The sequence below is a fragment of the Carassius carassius genome, chromosome 38 (genome assembly GCF_963082965.1).
Source record: "Carassius carassius chromosome 38, fCarCar2.1, whole genome shotgun sequence".
NCBI lineage: Eukaryota > Metazoa > Chordata > Actinopteri > Cypriniformes > Cyprinidae > Carassius > Carassius carassius.
In genome coordinates this window covers 17,721,081-17,741,525 of record NC_081792.1, presented here as the reverse complement: position 1 = coordinate 17,741,525, position 20,445 = coordinate 17,721,081, and the positions used below count along the sequence as shown (strand labels likewise).

At 37.5% G+C, this 20,445-nt stretch overlaps 1 protein-coding gene across 2 annotated transcripts in view; it reads right to left on the bottom strand.

Moving 5' to 3' along the window:
* Nucleotides 1-20,445, bottom strand: part of LOC132119039 (myoD family inhibitor-like) — a 32,447-nt gene that overhangs the window by 11,649 nt on the left and 353 nt on the right. Inside the window, exons 1-3 of one of the 2 annotated variants that reach the window (XM_059528781.1) lie at nt 20,316-20,445; nt 19,545-19,679; nt 9,231-9,371 (exon numbers count right to left, since the gene is read on the bottom strand). The exon at nt 20,316-20,445 is cut by the window's right edge and continues 337 nt beyond it. In XM_059528781.1, coding sequence (XP_059384764.1) covers nt 9,231-9,371; nt 19,545-19,647 — 244 coding nt within the window. In that variant the 5' untranslated portion in view covers nt 19,648-19,679; nt 20,316-20,445. The remainder of the gene's footprint in view (nt 1-9,230; nt 9,372-19,544; nt 19,680-20,315) is intronic. The other variant, XM_059528782.1, reaches the window with a different exon arrangement.

Below are 20,445 nucleotides of genomic sequence, written 5' to 3'. Positions count from 1 at the left end.
GGTGTGTGTGTTAACTGCTGTGTGTGCGCACTCTGGATGGGATAAATGCAGAGGACTAATTCAGAGTATGGGTCACCATACTTGCCCACATCACATCACTTTATGACAAAAAAGTGTCTTAGAAAATTTTAATCAATATATTGATTTCTGTGAGTGAGTAAGCAAGATGATTTTCACATAATTTAGAAAGAAAAATTCTAGGCTACAAGCTACAAGCTAATGTGTTTTATTGCCTTTACATTTTTAGTTTTTCACTAACCACGCATAACATTTTTTTTTTCTCAAAAACACAATCATGTACATACATGCTGCTCACATATTATTATAGCCCAGTTTGTGCTGATTACAGTGAGATTAGACTTTAGCCATTTACAGTATTTTTCGGACTATAAGTCGCACCTGAGTATAAGTCGCATCAGTCCAAAAATACGTAATGATGAGGGGAAAAAACATATATAAGTCGCACTGGACTATAAGTCACATTTATTTAGAACCAAGAACCAAGAGAAAACATTACCGTCTACAGCCGTGAGAGGGCGCTCTATACTGCTCAGTGCTCCTGTAGCCTACAATGAGCAGCATAGAGCGCCCTCTCGCGGCTGTAGACGGTAATGTTTTCTCTTGGTTCATTTCTCTCGGTTCATGTCAAATTAATTTTGATAAATAAGTCGCACCTGACTATAAGTCGCAGGACCAGTCAAGCTATGAAAAAAAGTGCGACTTATAGTCCGGAAAATACGGTAGATGTTTATAAGAAACTGAAAAAAAGCACAAATGTCAGGGCATGACAAAACTTCTCCAGGCCCCAAAAATACCCTTAGACTCCAGAGGGTTAAGATGGTCCTGGCTATTCCAAGCTCTATCATTGCAGTCAGAAGGTGTTGCAATTGAACAGTCCACAAGTCAAGTAAAGCATGCGCATCCATAATAAAATGTCTCACACGGTTACAGGGTGTGAATCATGGTCTCCTGTAGTGAATCCATGCATTTTTGTAAGAAAAATATCCATATTTCAAAGGGAATAAACACTTTCTTTTTTCTCCAACTGGATTCATCTAAAAGAAGAAAGTCATATATATTTAGAATGCCACGAGGGTGAGTAAAACAAAAGCAAATTTTCATTTTTGGGTGAACTAACCCTTTAACACAGAATCCCGGATGTGCATCTCTTTTTTAAAAAAGCTTGCAAATCACATGAATGCTTGCAAAGGAAAATAATTCACACTAAAACTCAAGCGATCATATAACAATGCATAAATAAATGCACTTAAGTGTGAATGTGAAGCAGGTTACTTTATGAAATGAAAGCTCTACTCTTTTGAAAGTGTGGCTCGCTCACTCACACGCAAGGTGGCTCAGTGAAAGGATTTTAAAAAATAAATAAAAAATTTGTTAGCCAATTACACAATGGCTTTTCACATCCAGCCAGAGAAAAATAAAACATTTTCAAGAAAGATTAAAATTTATGTTTAGGCATAACAGAAACTGTTTCACAGAAGCATATTGTTTTCACAGTGAGTCATCCAAACTTGCATTCAGAGTGTCTATTTCAAGGTTAAATAGATAGATTAGTGACTCTCGGAACAGAACTTTATTGAACACTGCTTGAGCTACACCCACAGCATTTCAGACTTTTTTGACCTAAATAAAAGTGCACACGCGGTTAAAGGGTGTAAACATATTTAAAGACCATTTTTTTTGGAAAGTTGGTGGTCAGTAATTGAATCCACAATAAGATAGGGGCATATTTGTGTTATCCTGTGTTTCAGTTTTTGGATGAGGTATTTGACTCGGGATGTTACTTTGTTTGTGTGCATTTGTGTTTAGGGCAGTAAACGCAGCGTCAGTTGGTCTCCTGGGCATCTGCCAGTAAGACAGAAATTTCTACAGAAGCCAGAAATGTATCTGCTGAGAATCAGATTGTAGCACCATGACATGTCTTGTGCTCTTATATTCATAACAAAGCATTTCAAAGCTCTGATACATTGCCATATATGCATTTTACATACTGAACACACAAACCTCGTCATGATTATAGGGAAAGAAGTTTAAGTACATCAATACTGAAAGAGACCGGATGTCTATCTTCTATCAATTCAATCAGTTTTCATTATTTATCATGCACCCACAGAACACCCGAACAAAGGGAGAGATGGACAGAGTGAGAGTGTCAAGAAATGGATGTGAAGCCGATGACAAATGACAGGAAGTAAAGCAAAAGGGAAACAATTCTTCATCTTTAAGAGAGGTTTTACAGCAGTTCTCTCATCTTTAAATTGTCTTCCGCTGCTAAAATAATAGTTCATCGGTGCGTTACTCTGCAGTCTGAAATCATCTGTGGTTGGGGACACTCAGAAAAGGGGTGAATCATCCTCAGGTTGCTTGTGAAAAAAAAAACTTTTAAAAGTATATATCTTCCAAAATCATCCATAAAGCACATGGATCAGCAGCTCTTAGCATCACCCATTTTATCCTTATCTAAAATGCAAAATGCAGGCCAGAGATGTCCCTCAAAACCCGCAGGACCACAGAAGCCAGTGAGTCAGCACTTTTTCATTAATGCAAAATGAAAACACAAACACATGAAGCTGTCAAACATAAATGATTATCTGTTCTTACTGAGAAATGTACAAGACAAAATAATAATAAAATTAAATAATAATAAAAAATAATGTGTAGGACAGATGGTGCAAATAAAAGCACCATATCTTCACACCAGTGAAATGGAAATCCCCTACTTCCTAAACGAGGACGCCTGGTTGTCGGTAAAACTGAAAAGAAAAAGAAAACATCCAAATGTGGCAAGGGATAAATGATACGGCTCTTTGAAAAGCAAAGCCAAATTTTACAGGGTGGCCTCAAACAAAAAATACAGCATACAGTATGTTCGCAAGAGACCAAGTAGTCTTTAATCCAGTTCTGCCTGAGCTCATTTCAATGACAATCTCCAACGATGAAGACTCTAATCAGAGAATTTTAAAGCTGTAATTTAAGTCAGCATGTTTCCCTCTTTCTTTAAGTCATTTATTTCCCCTGATGCAGGCCTCTCTGAACACTGATAATAGATGATGTGATGAGTGAGACACAGGAACAGAGCTTTAAGCCTTGCTTAAGCTGAATAATTCAATAAAAAGGCCAGAATGGGACTTAGAGGCAAGATATGCAACAAACCAAATCTCTGACCAAATTCAATTTTTATCAAGCCATCTCACGGAAGCCGTTTTCCTATACAGTATATGGACCTCCCCAGTCTTCATTTTCCTAAGTGGCATTCTGACAATCATTAGAGTGGTACAGTCACTTAGATCAGTTCAGAGGAAATGCAGTGATAAAATATCTTGAAATGCTCCTGCTAATGAGAGTCTATGAAGGGGATGAGAATGGAGCCCCGCTCATGGCATACAGGAAAAAAAGTAGGCTAAATCGTTCGCACGATTCATTATTACATTCCCACGATTTATAAATTGATGATTTAGCAAATTGAGGGAACGAAATAGTAATCGTGTGCACGTTTTAGTACATAGAGGGAATGAATTAGTAAATTGTGCACATGATTTATTAATTTTTTTCTTGCATGACATGCATAGATGAGTGATTGTACTGATGCGCAAACAAACACAACAGTCTAGACTGCCAGTACTGATTACTGTTATTATGTTATTGTATCACACAGGGTGAGTTTAAAACCAGACGTCCCAGGCAAACAAAATGGCTGTTCAGAAAAGCCATGTATTTAAATTTATCCTAGGGCTCAACATGAGGAGGACCGAGTAGCCCAGGGCCAATGTCAGAGTTTCAGGCCAGTTGACAGAACAATCACTTGCCCTTTAGTTGCCATGTATTGGTTTTGAAACCAAAGAGCACCTCTTATGGAAACAGTCACATAGAAGTTAATTCAATCTTTAGGACCAATTAGTCTCTTACTAAGATTTTCTGCAAGAGTTATATAAATATATTAACCAGACCTTGAAATACTGCATTTTAATAAAAACGTTGGATAGTAATTTCAGAAAACAAAACAAAGTATTAAAGTTTTTACCTTCCCTAAAACAGTGAGCAGTGTATGTGTTTTTTTTTAAAGCAACCAACAAATGGTTTTGTAAAAGGAATCTCCACTAATATGACAAACACAGACTCTGCTAGAAGACCCGAACCCATGTTCTTACTCTCTTTTCTACCTCTTAATCACTCTAGACACAGATTTAAAAAAAAAAAAGTGACTTTTTTTTTTTTACAGCCTTTCTACACTCTCGCAGCCTGTCAAGGGCATCCAGTCTTGACATGCATGCAACATCCATGACATCATTGCCCAGGGCTGAAGCATTTGGACCTGGCTGAATCTTCATACCCCGGTGTACAACAAATATTGCTGATTTATGCACAAAATAAAAACTTGCTGAGTCACTATCAAGAAGCAAAAAATTTACACACATACAAAAAAAACTCTACACTGCAAGCCTCAAAGAACATGTGGATCCATAAAGGATTGCACTCTCCTTATAAAGCAGATGATGCAATAGTGTAACATTTTATGAGTCCAAATAGACACATCTCACTGGCACATCTCACATCTCTCCAAATAAAACCATGCACATCAAGGGAGACTCGTTGGCAGGGAAAAAGTTGAGGTGGAGTTTTTTATAGTATATTTGGAGTATATTTTGTCCTGTTACGTTCTGTGCGTATTTGCATTTCTCTCCTTCTCTTTTTCTCTCTCTATTGTTTTCCTATTTGTTGTCTTGCTCCCAGGTCCTCATGTTTTGGATGAATCACCTGCCAATCATCATTAGGGGGTCCTCTCTCTGCAGCCAATCTAGTGCAGCCCTGTCTCTCTGCATGCCTTACTGAGCAGTTCAGTGTGTCTGCTTGGGTGTTGTGTTGTGTACCCTGTGCTAAGTGATTGCTTGTGATTTTGTGAATCGAGCACTTGACTTTTTACTGTTAAGCTTTATAAGAGTTACTGTTCCTTGATCTGGGGAAAATAGAACCAACCCTTGTATTTCTTGTGTTTTGTATGTACAGTAGAGTAGTTTATATATCGTATCTCATGCGCCAAAGTTTTTTTTTTTTTTTACACATTTTTCTTTTGGGAAATTAGCTTGTGGGAATGGTTTTGTTAATTTGGTGCAGTAAAATAGCTCATACACTGTCAAGTGGCTTTGACTTGTGGTCTCCAAGCACCTGATTTAGCATTATTTTCTAATTGCCTATTGTTCCTTCTACTTCCTCCACTCTTTCCAGCAACAATTATACAACTAAATGTTACGTTCTATCCCCTAGAACTCTAGAGTTTGTAAAATGTCTGTTCAGTTATGCAATCGCAATGCTGGCATTTTTATGGGCATTTTTAAAAATATGCAAGGGACAAAAAGTCAAGAAATGCAGGGTGCATAAACTCCTTTTTATGTTTTCTTGTTACTGACATGGAATGCTGGGTCTTTGTGGAGTCTTAAACACCCCGATGCTCTGGCCAAGCATTTACACAAATCAGACTTTAGAGAATCTCCACTGCACCTCAGTGAGCTCCTTACTGGGAACTTGTAGACCTATTAATGGTGCTAGCGCAGTGGATAAGACACATGTCTTTGGTGTGAGAGACCTGGGTTCGAATCCACTGTGAGACACCAATGTGTCCCTGAGCAAGACACTTAACCCCTAGTTGCTCCAGAGGTGTGCGACCTCTGACATATGTGGCAATTGTAAGTTGCTTTGGATAAAAGTGTCAGCTAAGTGAATAAATGTAAATGTAAAATGAATGTCGTACCATTACACCAAATCTACACATTATGACACACTAAGGTGTGACGGATTTGTGGAAGTAAGCAAACATGAGTTGTGCTTTCAGTTTCATTGCCATACGAGCAGTCAGCATCCACCAGGTTAGTGTGATCACAATCCACATGCCTTCAAGGCAATTTAACAAAAGTGAACAATTTTTCTAAATTAACTGTTGCTAGACTGTGAAGAGACATTGAGATCTTGTTACAAGCTTTTCCACTCTCCAAGTCTCTGCAAGAATTCCAGTCAGAGTACTTGCAACCACCGCAACTAATTTAGTTTTTATTCGGTGCCTCGGTTTCCTGCAAGATAAAGTTTAGCTAGTTGCATGCTCAGATGTACTGTAACGGTCTCCAGGAGGAGGTGAAGGTGAGAGAGGAAATGGCCACAGAGCCCAGCTGTAGACTCCCCAGCACAATTATTCCTGTAAATAAGCAGCAGTAGGTGTCTGGAATGTGTCAGAACGGGCTCAAACTGGACAACCAGAGCACAACCTCACCTACCACACACACAGTGAGGGCCTGTCCTTAGCATACTTATTCTCAGTAAGTTTCACATAACTTGTGACTGTGTGCAAACATGCTCACGGCTGTGACGGCTGTCTCTTTTGGGTCCTTCACAGATCTATTTATTCATCATGTAATAACACTTACAGGAAAGGACAGTCAGCTTTTTTCCCCAGCAATAACAGCTTTGACGACTTCTAAAGAAGCTTGTGTTGAATCATCGGTGGAAATTTTCAAATTGCGTTTAAAATCAAGCCTTTTGAGTTTAAATGCAAATGTGAAATATTTCATAAGATTCCATAAGAGTTCCATAAGATTTAAAAAATAAAATACAAAAAAAACCCTAAAATAATAAAATAATAATAATACATTTTATTCAGCAAAGATCCAAAGAGCTCCAACAAAATTATATTTAATAGAAATGCTGTTCTTTAACATTATCAGTAGTAATAAGGAATGTTTCTTGAGCACCAAATCAGCATTTCATAATGAATTCTAAAGGATCATGTGACACTAAAGACTGGAGTAATGGCAGCTGAAAAAAAAGAAACTTTGCTATCACAGGAATAAATAACACTTTTGAAACGATTTAAAAAAAAAAGCTCTTAAATTGTATATTAATATAATATTAATAATAGTTCACAATATTACTGCTTAATTTGATTATTTGATCAAATAAATGCAGCCTTGGTTAGCATAACAGTTCTTTTAAAACTAGTGTATGTTGCAGTTTGTTGTTCCAACTTGTCATTGACGATTTTTCGGATTTTATAAATTAATTTGAAGTTAATGTTAGTCTTCTGGTGTTATACATTCAGTCATTTTGAATTACCTTGATTTTTGAGATTTTTTCTTTCCTTGTATTACTTTTGAACATATGTATAAACCAAGTTTGTATAAGATGTAAGTGTAGTTTGTGCATCTTTTCTGATTTATGTGACATAAATTTATTTAAAGTGATTTATGTTGACAACATCATGTGTGGTGCACTTGGAATATAATTTTCTTTAACTAGAGGGATAATAAAGAAAAAGGTACATAAATCATTTTGTAGTTACAGGTGCATCTCAATAAATTAGAATGCCATGAAAAAGTTCATTTATTTTAGTAATTCATCTCAAATTGTGAAACTCCTGTATTAAGTTCAGTGCACACAGACTGAAGTAGTTTAAGTCTTTGGTTCTTTTTATTGTGATGATTTTGGCTCACATTTAACAAAAACCCACCAATTCATTATCATTAACAAATTAGAATATTGTGACAATATTGTGACAGTATTTCTGTTGAAATACTGAAATAAATAAACTTTTCCATGGCATTCTAATTTACTGAGATGCACCTGCACTTTTTTAAGTTGACTAGTTAAAAATTGAAAATCGGTCAAATGTTCTGAAAAAAAAGAAGAAAAAAAAGAAGAAAGATTTTATTTTTTTGCCATATCACCCAGCCCTACCCAACACTGTACCTTCATACCATACATAAGCAATGATATGAAATTCAGCATCCCTTAAGAACAAATATGGCTTGGAGAGCAGTAAGAAAGCTGGCGTTGACTGCCAAAAGCACACTGCTATAACTCACCTGGCACTGTTGCCAAGGCAACATCACACCAATAGCGGTTACCTCCAAAAATACCAAATATCTGTTATTAAATAAGGTAAGTGTGGGTCATTTCACACACCTCTTAACCAATTTCAGCTGACATGAGAATCCTCTGTCATTGTCCTGCCAAAGTTAATCTATGTCTGGGTTCTTACAGCAATATTTGTTAAACCCTGCATTTTACAGTTTCTGCTCTACTGTTTTATGAATGTATTTAATACACTGAGCTGTAGATAAAAATGAACACAGCGGAGTGTGTGATTAGTCAATGTGCTTATTATGTGTAGGTAGTTATTTCAGGTTATGGGTGGGTATGCTGTCCCAAAGGGGACTGGTGATGGTGTGACTCAGTAACAGGACATATCTACCCCTTAGTCAGAAGACTTAATCACAGCCTACTGACTAGTACACACCCAGTCTACATCTACACACTACAGACTCCTTAGAACCTGTACACACGTCACTGCTTCATCTCCAGAACATTTGTTGCTCAAGATTTTACTATCATTCAGAGCCCTGCAGTTAGTGCACTTACTCTGAGCTACTGAGATGATGCACTAATATACTGTATGGGTGATGTCAAACCCTGATCCCATTCTCCACACCTATTTCCTGTCCTCTCTAACGTCCTGTAAATATGGCAATACAGAAAGATTTCACTGGCAAACCCAAATTCACTTAGAATTTGGCCTCATTTAGACAGATGTGTGTATAATGACAATACAACAATTTCCGTGATGTTCCTCTTAATGATTTCAAAAACCATCCATACACAAAAAAGATTTCTGCAAATGCATCCCACTTATTAAATTCATCTGAACATAATCTTCAATTCAAGCAAAATTTATGCGTGATGTAATTATGAAAAAAAAACTTGCAATTCTGTAATAAAAAAGAAAAATGTCAGAATTGAGAATTTCAGATTTATTTATTTTTTTGGTCATATTTTATTTATTTATTTATTTTTGACCCCATGGCAGAAACAAGTTTTCATACGAAGCAGTTGCTAATTTTTATTCTGTCTATTAGTCTTAACATTTGAAAACATTTTAATAAATAATGCTTGTACACACGTTGGTGTAGACATAATATTTTTTGTCTTTATGAATCCAACATTTTCCCTCTCTTTTAACATAGGATGAAATACATAGAATCAAGGATCAAATCCTAATCAAACTGTATGTGTATTTTATAAACGAGGCCCCAGATTATTTTATAACAGAGACCTTAATATCTCTGTCCCTCTGGCCAGTGTCATAGGTCCTAATTTCCTCATAATTTCATCTGTTTCCATAAACAATCTGTGAAGGCTGCTGGGTAACAATCCAATTGTTTCATGCTTACATGTTATACTTTTGCCAGGAATGCTAGTGAGGTCCAGTTGGGACAAGCTGTTGTTGTTGTTGCCATTCTCCACGTCTCCTGTCTTTTCCATGGGTGGGGTGTTTGAATTCTGTGCCTTCTGCTCACCGGTTTCATTCCCTTCTGAGGCCAAAAAAAACAAACACAGAGGAGAAAGATTTTTTTTTTTTTTTTTACAGAGATTCACACAGGGCTTCACTTTCATATCCATTTCTAAAGTGACATGATCCAACAACAGTACAATGTGGTGGTCAGTTTGGAAATGTATTTATATTTGCACCAGCGCTAGATCATCACTTTGAATGCACTTTGTACTCGAGTATCTGTGAAAGCGCATTCATGTTGTCAGCAGCATGTGTTTTGTATGTGCATGTTTTATAAGGTAGCGCTGGAGCCAAGTGGTCTTATTATGTGGCCTGGTAATTATACAGGGCTGTCTGAGGAGGCTAGAGCAGCATGACATCAAAGAGGGTCAGGACTGGGTCTTAGCGAGGAGAAGCGCTGTGTTTAGCTGAACTGAGTGCAACTGAGCTCAGATCTGTCCCATACCTACCCAAATGGAAGTCAGCTGGGCTGTACTGACTGTCTGATAAACACACAACATCTCTTGTGGAACATCAGTCCACTGCTCTCCGTTTATTTCTTTTAGTGACTCTCTGCCACATTTTGCTTTACTTGATTTTGGCAGACTCTAGTTTCTACCTTTTTTGTGTGATTTTGTGATGTGTTGAGGGATTTCTATCTTATAATTTTGTTGACAAAAGGATTTGCCTGATTGGCTGATTCCAACAAAAGATTATTAGGAGTTTTGCATGGTAAAACGCTCTCAGAAATGATTTTGATCTGTATTTTGATCTGTAAAGCACTGCAGATACAGCATTCAAATGGACGTCTTTTTGTCATTGCATAGCATCTTGCACTGTTTTTTTTTAGTTTAATCTAGTTATAAACTAGGTAAGTTTATAAACTATTTTTCAAATATTAAAAACATGTCTAGTCAATGTAAAAAAAAAGATATTGCAGTAGTAAAAACTAAATCCATAGACCTTGGTGAAAAAAGAGAGCCAGGATGAGAAAGAGAAATAAAAGGGAGAGGGGTGAGTTTGAGTGACAGGGATCTTGACGTATCAGTATCAGACAAACGTAGCTGCTGACAGAAATGTAACCATATGCTATTATTTATTTTCTCTACTAAACTCTTTCACCTTGGAGCAGGCAAACCAAGACGACTCACAAGGGGCTTCCATCCCCCATTTCCTCAAACAAAACTCCAACAACAGGCAAATTGTCAGGGCCTGACCTCATAGCTCACAGAAACATCAACATTCTCTGCTCTTCAACTCCAATAACAAATAAAGTACAGCTTGTTTGCAACACTTCATGCCAGCAGCACAAATGTCCCCCTGACACTTTGCCTGCTGAGGTCTCAAAGCATCCCGTGGCTCTGTTTAGACCCCTGGGCCTATCCTGTATGTGGCTGTGTAGTAACGAAGGAGCTGGAATTGGCAAGTCCACATCTGGAAGCAGCTGCTGACAGAGCAGAAAGTGTCACAATAACAGCAGCAAAAGTCCCAAAAATCGACCTCGAACCAAGACACAGAACGTGTGAGCCTAAAAAGCAAAAAAGGCATCTATTTTGAGAATTAAGAAAAAAATATACAAATGAACAACAAATACCTAGAAATAAACATAATTACATCAGAATTTCATTGATTGATATTTTTATAACTGACTTCCTTATTACCTTATACATATTTTTATAAGGTAATAAAGTCAATTTAGCAGTAATTATACTAAATATTATACTAAAAATGAAATTCTGTGAATATTGTGTATCTATATACACACCTTTTCTCTATCTATCTATATATATATATATATATATATATATATAGAGAGAGAGAGAGAGAGAGAGAGAGATAATAAATGTAATAAGAAAGTATTTTAGCAGTAATTCAAAATATTTGACAATGAAATTCTATGATTGACCAATCAGAATCAATGTACTCCAGAAAGCTGTGTTACAATACACATTCAGTTGTTAGAGTGAAGCTGTACAGAGACAAAGAAAGGGAAAAGTGAGAGAGGTGAAACCTGCAGGGTTCAGAGTTATAAGCTGATGTGGGTGAGTGTGAGAGCAGTGCTGGGGCTGTGGACAGACAGGGGATCACATTTATGAACCATTTTAGCTTTAAAACATAGACCACTGAAGCCTGCCTCAGTAACGCTGCTGAATAGAAGTCTGCTTATATACAACTGCGGCACTGAAGCGTGCATCAGCTCCTTCTTTTCTCCCATTGCTGTGGATCACTGAGCATTAGCAACTGGATCCCAGCAGTTATCAAAGGCAAAGCTTTAATTCCTCATCATAATCAAGGCATACAGCAGGCAGGGGAGATTTACTGGGCAGGCATCAGAGTTTCAGCTCAGCCTTCCACATTATGTAGTAAGGAATTTCATGAACCCGCACTTAAAGATCTCAGCAATTACGCCACGTTTGCAAAAGCCTTTCGAAATCAGATTTCTGGGTTAACGATCTAGTGCTTTAGACACACTAGTTGTTTTAAAGCTGGCCAACTAAATTACAAAATAAATACAAATTTGCAAAAAATGTGATGGACTATGGTGTGTATATAGGAAATTACTTGTACACAAAACATGTGTGGTGCCTAGAGTCAGAAAATGTGAGGAAACTTTACTTGACTTGTAAACAGAGCGCATACATTTCCCAGTAAAAAACATAAGAATGTAGGAATAAAAATACAGTCTGTGGGTAATGGTCATAAAGACATTATGTCATTAAATGCATTGCACTGCATGTACAACAGAAGAATGAGGTGGCAAAGATTACTTGGAGAAATGTATATCAGCATCTGTCTGACTGGTACAGTCCCACTGAAGTTTTAAAGAGGCCATATAAATCATGTTTTCTTTTGGTAGAAAAAAACAAAGTAGTTTCACTTTCAAAGGCCTAGAGTGAGACTTCAGTCTTTGCAACTTTACAGATCTTCTTTATTCACCAAAAGCTTGTTTGAAATCTGAAATCGCATCATATGATCCCTTTAAAGCAATATTCTGTAGTACATTGGCAAATATGTTTGGTCTACCCAAAAATGAAAATTACATCAATCATGCCATTTCAATCCTGTGTGATTGTCTCTTTCAGTGGAAAACAAAACAGATGTTTCTGAGTGAATGAAAAATGAGTCTCGTTTCAACTTTTTTTTCTATGGAATGAAAGAATCAGTGGGGAGTTATTTATTTATTTTGTGGAGAGTGTCATTTCTGCACCACTAGCATCACTAAACAGAACCACAAAAATAATGTCTATTTCAAACAGATAGTCACACCCCAAACTGGCTGAACCAATGAGTCTGGATGTTCAAACAACCACCAAATTTATACTTTTTAGGGACATCAACATATTAATAGTTTCCTCTGCATGTTAAACAATAACAGAAGTATAACATCCAAATAATAACACACTTCACCTTTAATAAGCGAGCAGAATGACACATTTTCTGCAAGTGTGTACAACATCCAGTTACCAGGCCAAGACACTCACCCATGGATGATTCTGAGTCACTCTCTTTGCCTCGAAGTTCTCCATCTCTCTCGTTGTCTCTCTTTTCCTCAATCTCTTTCTCTCCTTTCTGTGGTTTTGCCTTTTTTACTCCTGAGGTCTGGGAGCACGTATTGAGACTTTCTATAATCTTCGAGCAGTCAGGTATGAGGTCTGGTATTAGAGACTGAGACTGTGGCTTTAAAGGGACACTTTGAAATAGTCTCAATCCTCAAACCCCAGCCTTTCTTTATTTTGTGGCAGAGTTGCTCCGTCCTCAGCAACCCCTACTAATGCTCTTTCAGAAGAAACAGACAAAAGAGAAAGAGAGAGAGACTGACAAGAGACTTAGAGATATTTCACACCCCTATGCATCTCAGTGGAATAGCTGATATGAACTGAAGACTAGGCGAGAGACATGCTTGAATTAGAACTTCCCCCAACTCTGGTATCCAGAACTTTGACTCAATGAGACCTCCCCTAACAGCGATGACTGTAAATTCAGTTTTAATGGAATACAAGAGATTACACTATTTAAAAAGTACTTTCTCTTGTGCAGCAACAAAAATATTATCCCTTTCAATCCAGAGAACATTTGCAGAGTTGAAGTTAAAACTTGCATCTTCACTGTTCAGAGTGTGCCTGGAGAAAAATGTATTGGAATAACACTACAAAGAAAACTGTTAAATATCAGGCAATTTCAAAAGGCAGGCCTAGAGGAGCAGTGCACCGGCCACTTGTGTTGGGAGTTAATTACCTGTCATTATCCTGACTAATTAAAACCATCACTCTTTAAAATCCACCGAGGGTGATATCGTGCTAGCACAATGCGAGGATGGGAAAAACAAGGGGGAGAGGTAAAAGTACAGATAAAATGAAAGGCATAAAAATGAGGTCGATTTTATGGAGCTGTAGGCTAATATTGTAATCGGCTTCAGGTTTGGCAGACAGGGTCCGCTGTAGCTCTGCAGGCATCTAGAACAATGTGCTGGCCACGGGGCACAGAGAACAGAGGGATACATTTGGAATGTCGATGGCTACAGAATCAAACTACACTGCAGATCATGTTCCTCAAATTCACAACTGGTGTACTTTGAGATCACTTTGAGAAAAGAAGGTGCTAAACACTTAATTTTGTGTTTAAAAATGCAAATATAGAGAGTGAAAAGGGCAGAATCCAAATGTGTTGTACCATGTCTTCATAATGATTGAGATTTGTCTCTCTAAAATCATTACACAATGTGAAGTACATGCAGGGAACTGCACCTATGTGGTTGATTTTTGCCAGGCCCTTGAGTCAGTTAACCTCAGTCATATACTGTGTTATGCCCAGAAACAAAAACCCACTGTTGCATATTTATTCACATTCATCTGTATTTTGCTCAACGCACTGTAACTGACTTTGACCATCTTTTTTTTAGCGATGACCCCTCAGGGATGTAATTAGGGTAGCAAAAAGAAAATAATTAAGCAAACGTCTGTGGCTGATCCTCTGAAGAGACATGCTGATAACTATGGTAACATCTTAACTAAGCTTGGCTCTGAAACAATAGAGTCTAATCTGGGCTTGTAAACTGGCCAAGAGTAAAAACACACGCTTAGGGGGGAAGCTTCAAAGAACTGTTTTGGAATTTATCCAAATTCACAGATTATTTAGCAAGTACAATAGAGGAGAGGGGAAAAGCACTGTAAGCTCATTAAAAAATAAAATGTCTGGTATTTAACAGGTTTTAGGGAGGATTTAACAGCACTATACCTTGTGCTTGAAAGTTTAAGTCAATAGGTTTTTTATTGACTTAAACTTTTGTGAGGAGATAGAATAGTGTGAAGAATGTGGGGGGTCTGTATCTCTGTTTCAAGGCTTGGCATCTTCGATGCGTGACATGCCACGTCTCCTGGTTCTCTTGAACCCTTTCATGAATAAGTTTAAAATGTTCTATCTGACCCACAAAAGTAATTTTTTTAAGGCGACCATTATATTAGAACCTTTACCCTTATTGTTTCCATGGCACCACATTATGCTTGTCATGTGACAGACTGCAGGCACAATAACGTTCTATGACAGATGTATCGTAGCTTTTCCTTTTTTATTCAAAATATCCACACACTTGCTTACCATGTCATCAACTATCTGATATTCCAATTCTCAAATACGTGTACGTGAGTTGGTTTTGTCTTTTAAAATCTTTATAACTGATCTTGAGCTATAATGTGAGATGGGAGCCGCCATGTTTGTTTGCACCTGTCAGTCAGATTTAAAGTACATCAATACATCAGTTTCTCCCGAAATACATGCAAGTAAGTGGCTGGCGAACAAGGATAATAATCAAGTGAATTTATAGTTGCTTACACTATGTGTATCTGATACGAATAAAACATGAAAAATTGTTATTGCCGCTTCCATAGACATCAGTGTGTATTTTACAAACTCTAAATACATTGTTTTACTACTACTGTTTTTAAAGGTCTGAAACCTAAAATAAACATTATGTGGTTGAAAACACTGCATAGTTGTGATATATGTCAAGCACTGAGTCCTTCCATCTCTGGCTCAGCGCCAGCCGAAGCATGAGAGCACAGTTTGAATCTAGCAGTTATGTGATGTCACTGGACATTCTAAATCCCATATGTGGGAACGTACTCCCAGGGACACAGAAATAAAAATACCACATGTGATTTCTTACCGCTCAAAGGGTTAACATAAAAACATTCACTTTTGCACAGTGACGCACCTCTGCTGGCTCCAAAGCAGCAACAGGAACTTTAGAATACACTATTGTGTGGCCAACAGCTGCCTCATAGGTCAGCACTGGTCTGCGCACACTCTCTTTCTCTCTCTCATTTGAACCCCCTCAGTCAAAAAATCCAAATGTGTACAGTAAGGAAGTATTTTTACTTTACTCAAGTAAATTTAAAAAGTAGCTAGTTTATCCGAGTGTTTTTCTTTGGAAAACTTTACTTCACTACATTCCAAAGAATAATGTCAAACTTTACTGCACTACATTTCATAAATTAAAGTTATTGTTGATGTCGTTTATCTTTAATACGTAATAACAGGACTGCACAATTAATACAATTTCTAATCGCAATTACAATGGATTCCACAATTACGTAATCGTGCAAAGCGGCAATTAATCGTTCAAAGTCAACTTATGTTATTTTGCGTGTTTAGGATGCGTTTTTTATTTCTACGTTATTTTAAGGGTTTTTCCCATGATTTTAATTTTAATATAACATTATAACACAATTAATATTTTTTACTTTTTTATAATTTAAAGAAGAAACCAATCCGATGTTGACATTTGAGCCTTAATACTATAGGAAAACATTAAAAGTTTTTCAGTTAGTGTTTTCAGCTTGTTTATTTTCATATAAAATATGATATGCAGTTGCATCAAACACTGGTACAATACATCATTCAATGTAAATTGTGATAATCGTAATGAATAACCGCAATTACAATTTCAAGGGAATAATCGACAATTATGATTTTTGTCATAATCGTGCAGCCCTACTTATGAACATTAGAAAATTGTGTACTTTCTTATACTCAAATCTTTGAATTACTTTTACTTTTTTCCTAATGTCTGTAACGCCACGCCAGCAGAGGGCGCTCTCACCGGAGTATTGACTGTTCACCACTCCCTCTGCCTCTACAGTCATTTCCTGTTTGGGACTATTTAACATGAGTCAGCATGTTACTTCACTGCGAAGTATTGCCAGTTTACCTGCCTTACCGAGCGTTTTCCTTGTGAGTATTCTGACTTCCTGTTTGTTTACGAATCTGCCTGTGTCCTCGTTCACATCTCTTGGATTGCCCCATTAGATTTACTGCTTGATTGAACTGATGTTTGAGTTTGACCTGTTTGCCTGCCTACTCGTCTCTGCCTACTGGATTACCCATGTGTATGTTGAAAGATCGGACTGCCATTACGGTACTGACACTTTGCCTGGTTACACGACTGATTATAAGATTTTCCCTTAATAAACTCCTGCAAATGGATTACATTCTCCCTCAGCCTCTTCGTTACAATGTCATTAAGTGTTAAATTAAATTTAAAATGAAACTTAGTGCAGTAAAAAGTACAATATTATGCTTTGGATTCAAGTTTTCTAAAGAAAAACACTGATAAATTAATGACACTTCATAAGTACTTTTACTGCAGAGTAAAAATACTACACTACTGTCCGCCTCTGATATCTATGTAGTTCTATTATATTTGCTCATCATGTAAAATACTGTTACGTGATCTGTGGACACATTCATAAAGCTTACAAACAAACAGAGCTCTATAATCGCTGTCAAATCATAACTCAAGTCAAGCAGAATCAGAAACGTTGGCAGTTTGTCAAGTTTAAAATTACACAAAAAAAGCCTTCAGCCTTAATTCTTGCTGAGCCCAAGAAAAAAAAAGTAAGATTTTTCTAATTATCAAATCCTTCAGTGTATCTAGCGAAAAAAACTTTAGTCATGCACTCTGGAGAGCAGGGAGTTAGTGTTGATGTTTTATCTTCCACAGTGAGTCAGGCCTGTACACTGAACTATGGCACTGAAGCTACAGAATTCAAGCTACAGAAAGTCAATGAAGGCAGTGTTCAGCCTCGGATGGGCGCCATATCTGTAATCATGCAGCCTCATGCAAGCTTGTGCTTTCATAAAGTTCTTTCGACTACATCTATATCATGTCGGCTTAACTGTAAAAATTAAAAAAGCAAAAATGTTTGCAACAGCATCATCCTTTAAAATGAGAAGATTTAAATTTAGACAATTACAAACACCTTAAGCTAATGTCTAAATGCCCCGAGATGAGAATTCCTCATAGCCCAAATGAATGTGCTTCATGTTGAGGCACAAACCTCAAATATGTAGGAACAATTCAGAGCTAAATCTAATTAGCAGTTATTGGGCAGACTGCATATATGCCTGGTGGTCTAATTTTGACTGTGGCTGGCTTACCATGGTGCATTGTCTGTGACAGTCACACAGGAATCAACACGCTCACTGATTTTTGCAGCACTGTTATGCAAATGGAGGACTGAGCCAGGACTTGCCCTCTTCCTCAGTAAATACGAGGCCTCCGCCTGTGGATCTGATTCCTGTAGAGAGGACGGTTGCAGTTTGCAGAGATGGTGCGCTCAAAGCCACTTGTTGTTCGCACACATGCATGTGTGAATACAAAAGTAAACAGGCCCCCAGACCAAAGAAAAGTTTGGTGATACACACACACACACACACACACAAGTTTGTTTTTGTGAAAAGTGGGTTCCTCCCATAGGCGTAATGGTTTTTATACTGTACAAACTGTATATTCTTTGGCACTACACCAACCCTACACCTAACGATAACCCTTACAGGAAACTTTGTGCATTTTTTTACTTTCTCAAAAAAACTCATTCTGTATGATTTATAAGCGTTTTGAAAAATGGGGACATGGGTTATGTCCTCATAAGTCACCCACTCCTTGTAATACCTGTGTCATACCCATGTCATTATACAAAGTTGTGTCCTGATATGTCACAAAAAAACGCACACACACACACACAGAGGCCATGAATATTCTGCAGTGCCCTTTGTATAGAGCACCATGACTAATCAGGAACTTTGACCCCTTGCTACTAGGACAGTATGGCAGATCTGAAGAACATTTCCAAGTAGCCCATTCCTTCTCTGGAATTCAAAGACCCTCAATACCCTACTGCCAAACCAAAGCACACTGAACCCTATTCACTGCAAAGCATGATGCCAAAGCTAAGCAAAGCGCATATTCTTCAAACCACTAAATGCCTCACTAGCACTGTGAGCCTTGTTTGCAGACTTCCACTAGCCAAGCACAAAAACAATAGTGTCTACTCTTATTAGCTCTGTTCTAAATCTAGTGAGCTGCCTTGCTGCCTACATACAGGAGGCTGCACCCAAAATGAATGGGAATTCAAAATAGCAAAATAAATTTGTAGATTTACAAAAAAAAAAAAAGTTAAGCAGCATTATACAACGATTAACATAATAAGAATGCAATTATTTGTATTAGAATGATTTAAGAATTTATATTAAAAAATATCTTTAAGAGTTTGGAAAAGTTTAGGAAGCATCATCAAGTTGCTTCCTACAGAGGTTGCTCACAAGGTTTCGGAACAGCTATTACGTCTTTTCTAAAAAAAAAAAAAAGTGTTTTAGAAAATCATAATCATCTTGACCTTAGTATATTTGAATCTCATTACATTGTCGCCATCGCAGTGCATGGACCAGACCACAGCAAAGGATCAGATGAGAAGCAGACGTCGGCCTCCTAATTTTGAATGTCTGGCAGTCACCAAAGACAGATTGCATGGTCTGATACAGTTAAACACTGAGCGTCACGTAAATACAGTATATCTTTGTAAGAAAATCCAATTTGTGTTTTTAATCATTGTACTGAATGGAATATATTTACAATCAACATTTCTGTTGCCATGTCATTTTGCACTGAGTTCAAAGAAACGCATTTAGGGATTGTCTTCTCCATGTATGATACATAAGATGCTGCCTTGTAATTTGGTTTAAAATTGGATCTTAGCAGGCAGTATAAATTAGTTGCCTACCTCTTGGAACAGCCTTCGTGTCGGAAGTGTGTCTAAAATGCCTGAATCATATTCAGAGGGAGCTCACTAGCTTTTGCTTGTTAAGTGTTCTTGATTGACTGATTAGAAACATCTTAAAGTCACATCCATAGATCTGCTAAAAGTGTCTGTTGTACCTGGACATGGCACGGTGAGAGTTTCCATGGGCTGGCTGTCCAGTTGGGCTCCATCTGGAGGTTTGGTTGGGCTGGCACTGGGGCTGTGGTCCTCCTTGGACATCTGTTCTGGAGCTAGGTGACTAGAAAATTACCCTGCAAAAGAAACACACAGATGAAAACGTAGCTAAAGTTTGTGAACACACAGCTGTCCTTGATTCCACTATAGCTTTCCCCACCAATTGTTTGGCTCGTGTCAGTGGGCCAAATAACTTAAAAAACACCAGGGGCATGGGAAATAGTACTTGGCTGAAGAAGAAACAACTAAAACAGCACAATGAAGTCGTATATGGCCAGAAACTATCAATATATGGTGCGCCAAGATACAATAGACTTGTGCAAACGTTCAAGTCCTTAACTAAATAAAGAAATAAACACAATTTTGATGCTGAGACCATGACGTTCCTGTGGTGAACATGGCATTTCAAAAGTTTCTTTAATTAAAATGTCATATGCAAAATGAATACTTATTTATATGAATACTTAAACATGTACTTCCAGACAAGATAAAGTTACTTCATAACTACTAAAAACTTCAATAATACGAACAACATGATGATAATCTTGCATGAACAAACCATGGTTGTGTTGGGTTTCATGCTGTGGTTTGGCTGTGACGAGTCTCTGCACGCTCCTGCTAAAACTCACTCAAACCTGTTGATTGTGTCCGCAGTTCACTTTAAAGACAATCCTGAGGCAGAAATGTCAAACTAAACATTCCAAAAGTCTTACCTGCAACAGTCACTCGATACCAGTGTTGTTTCAATGTTTCATCTTTTAGTGCTCGCGCAAAACAAACTTTCAAGCGTCCCGTTCAGCGGGGAAAAGTTTTTTCTTCTCTTCGTGTATCTCTCATTTCAAG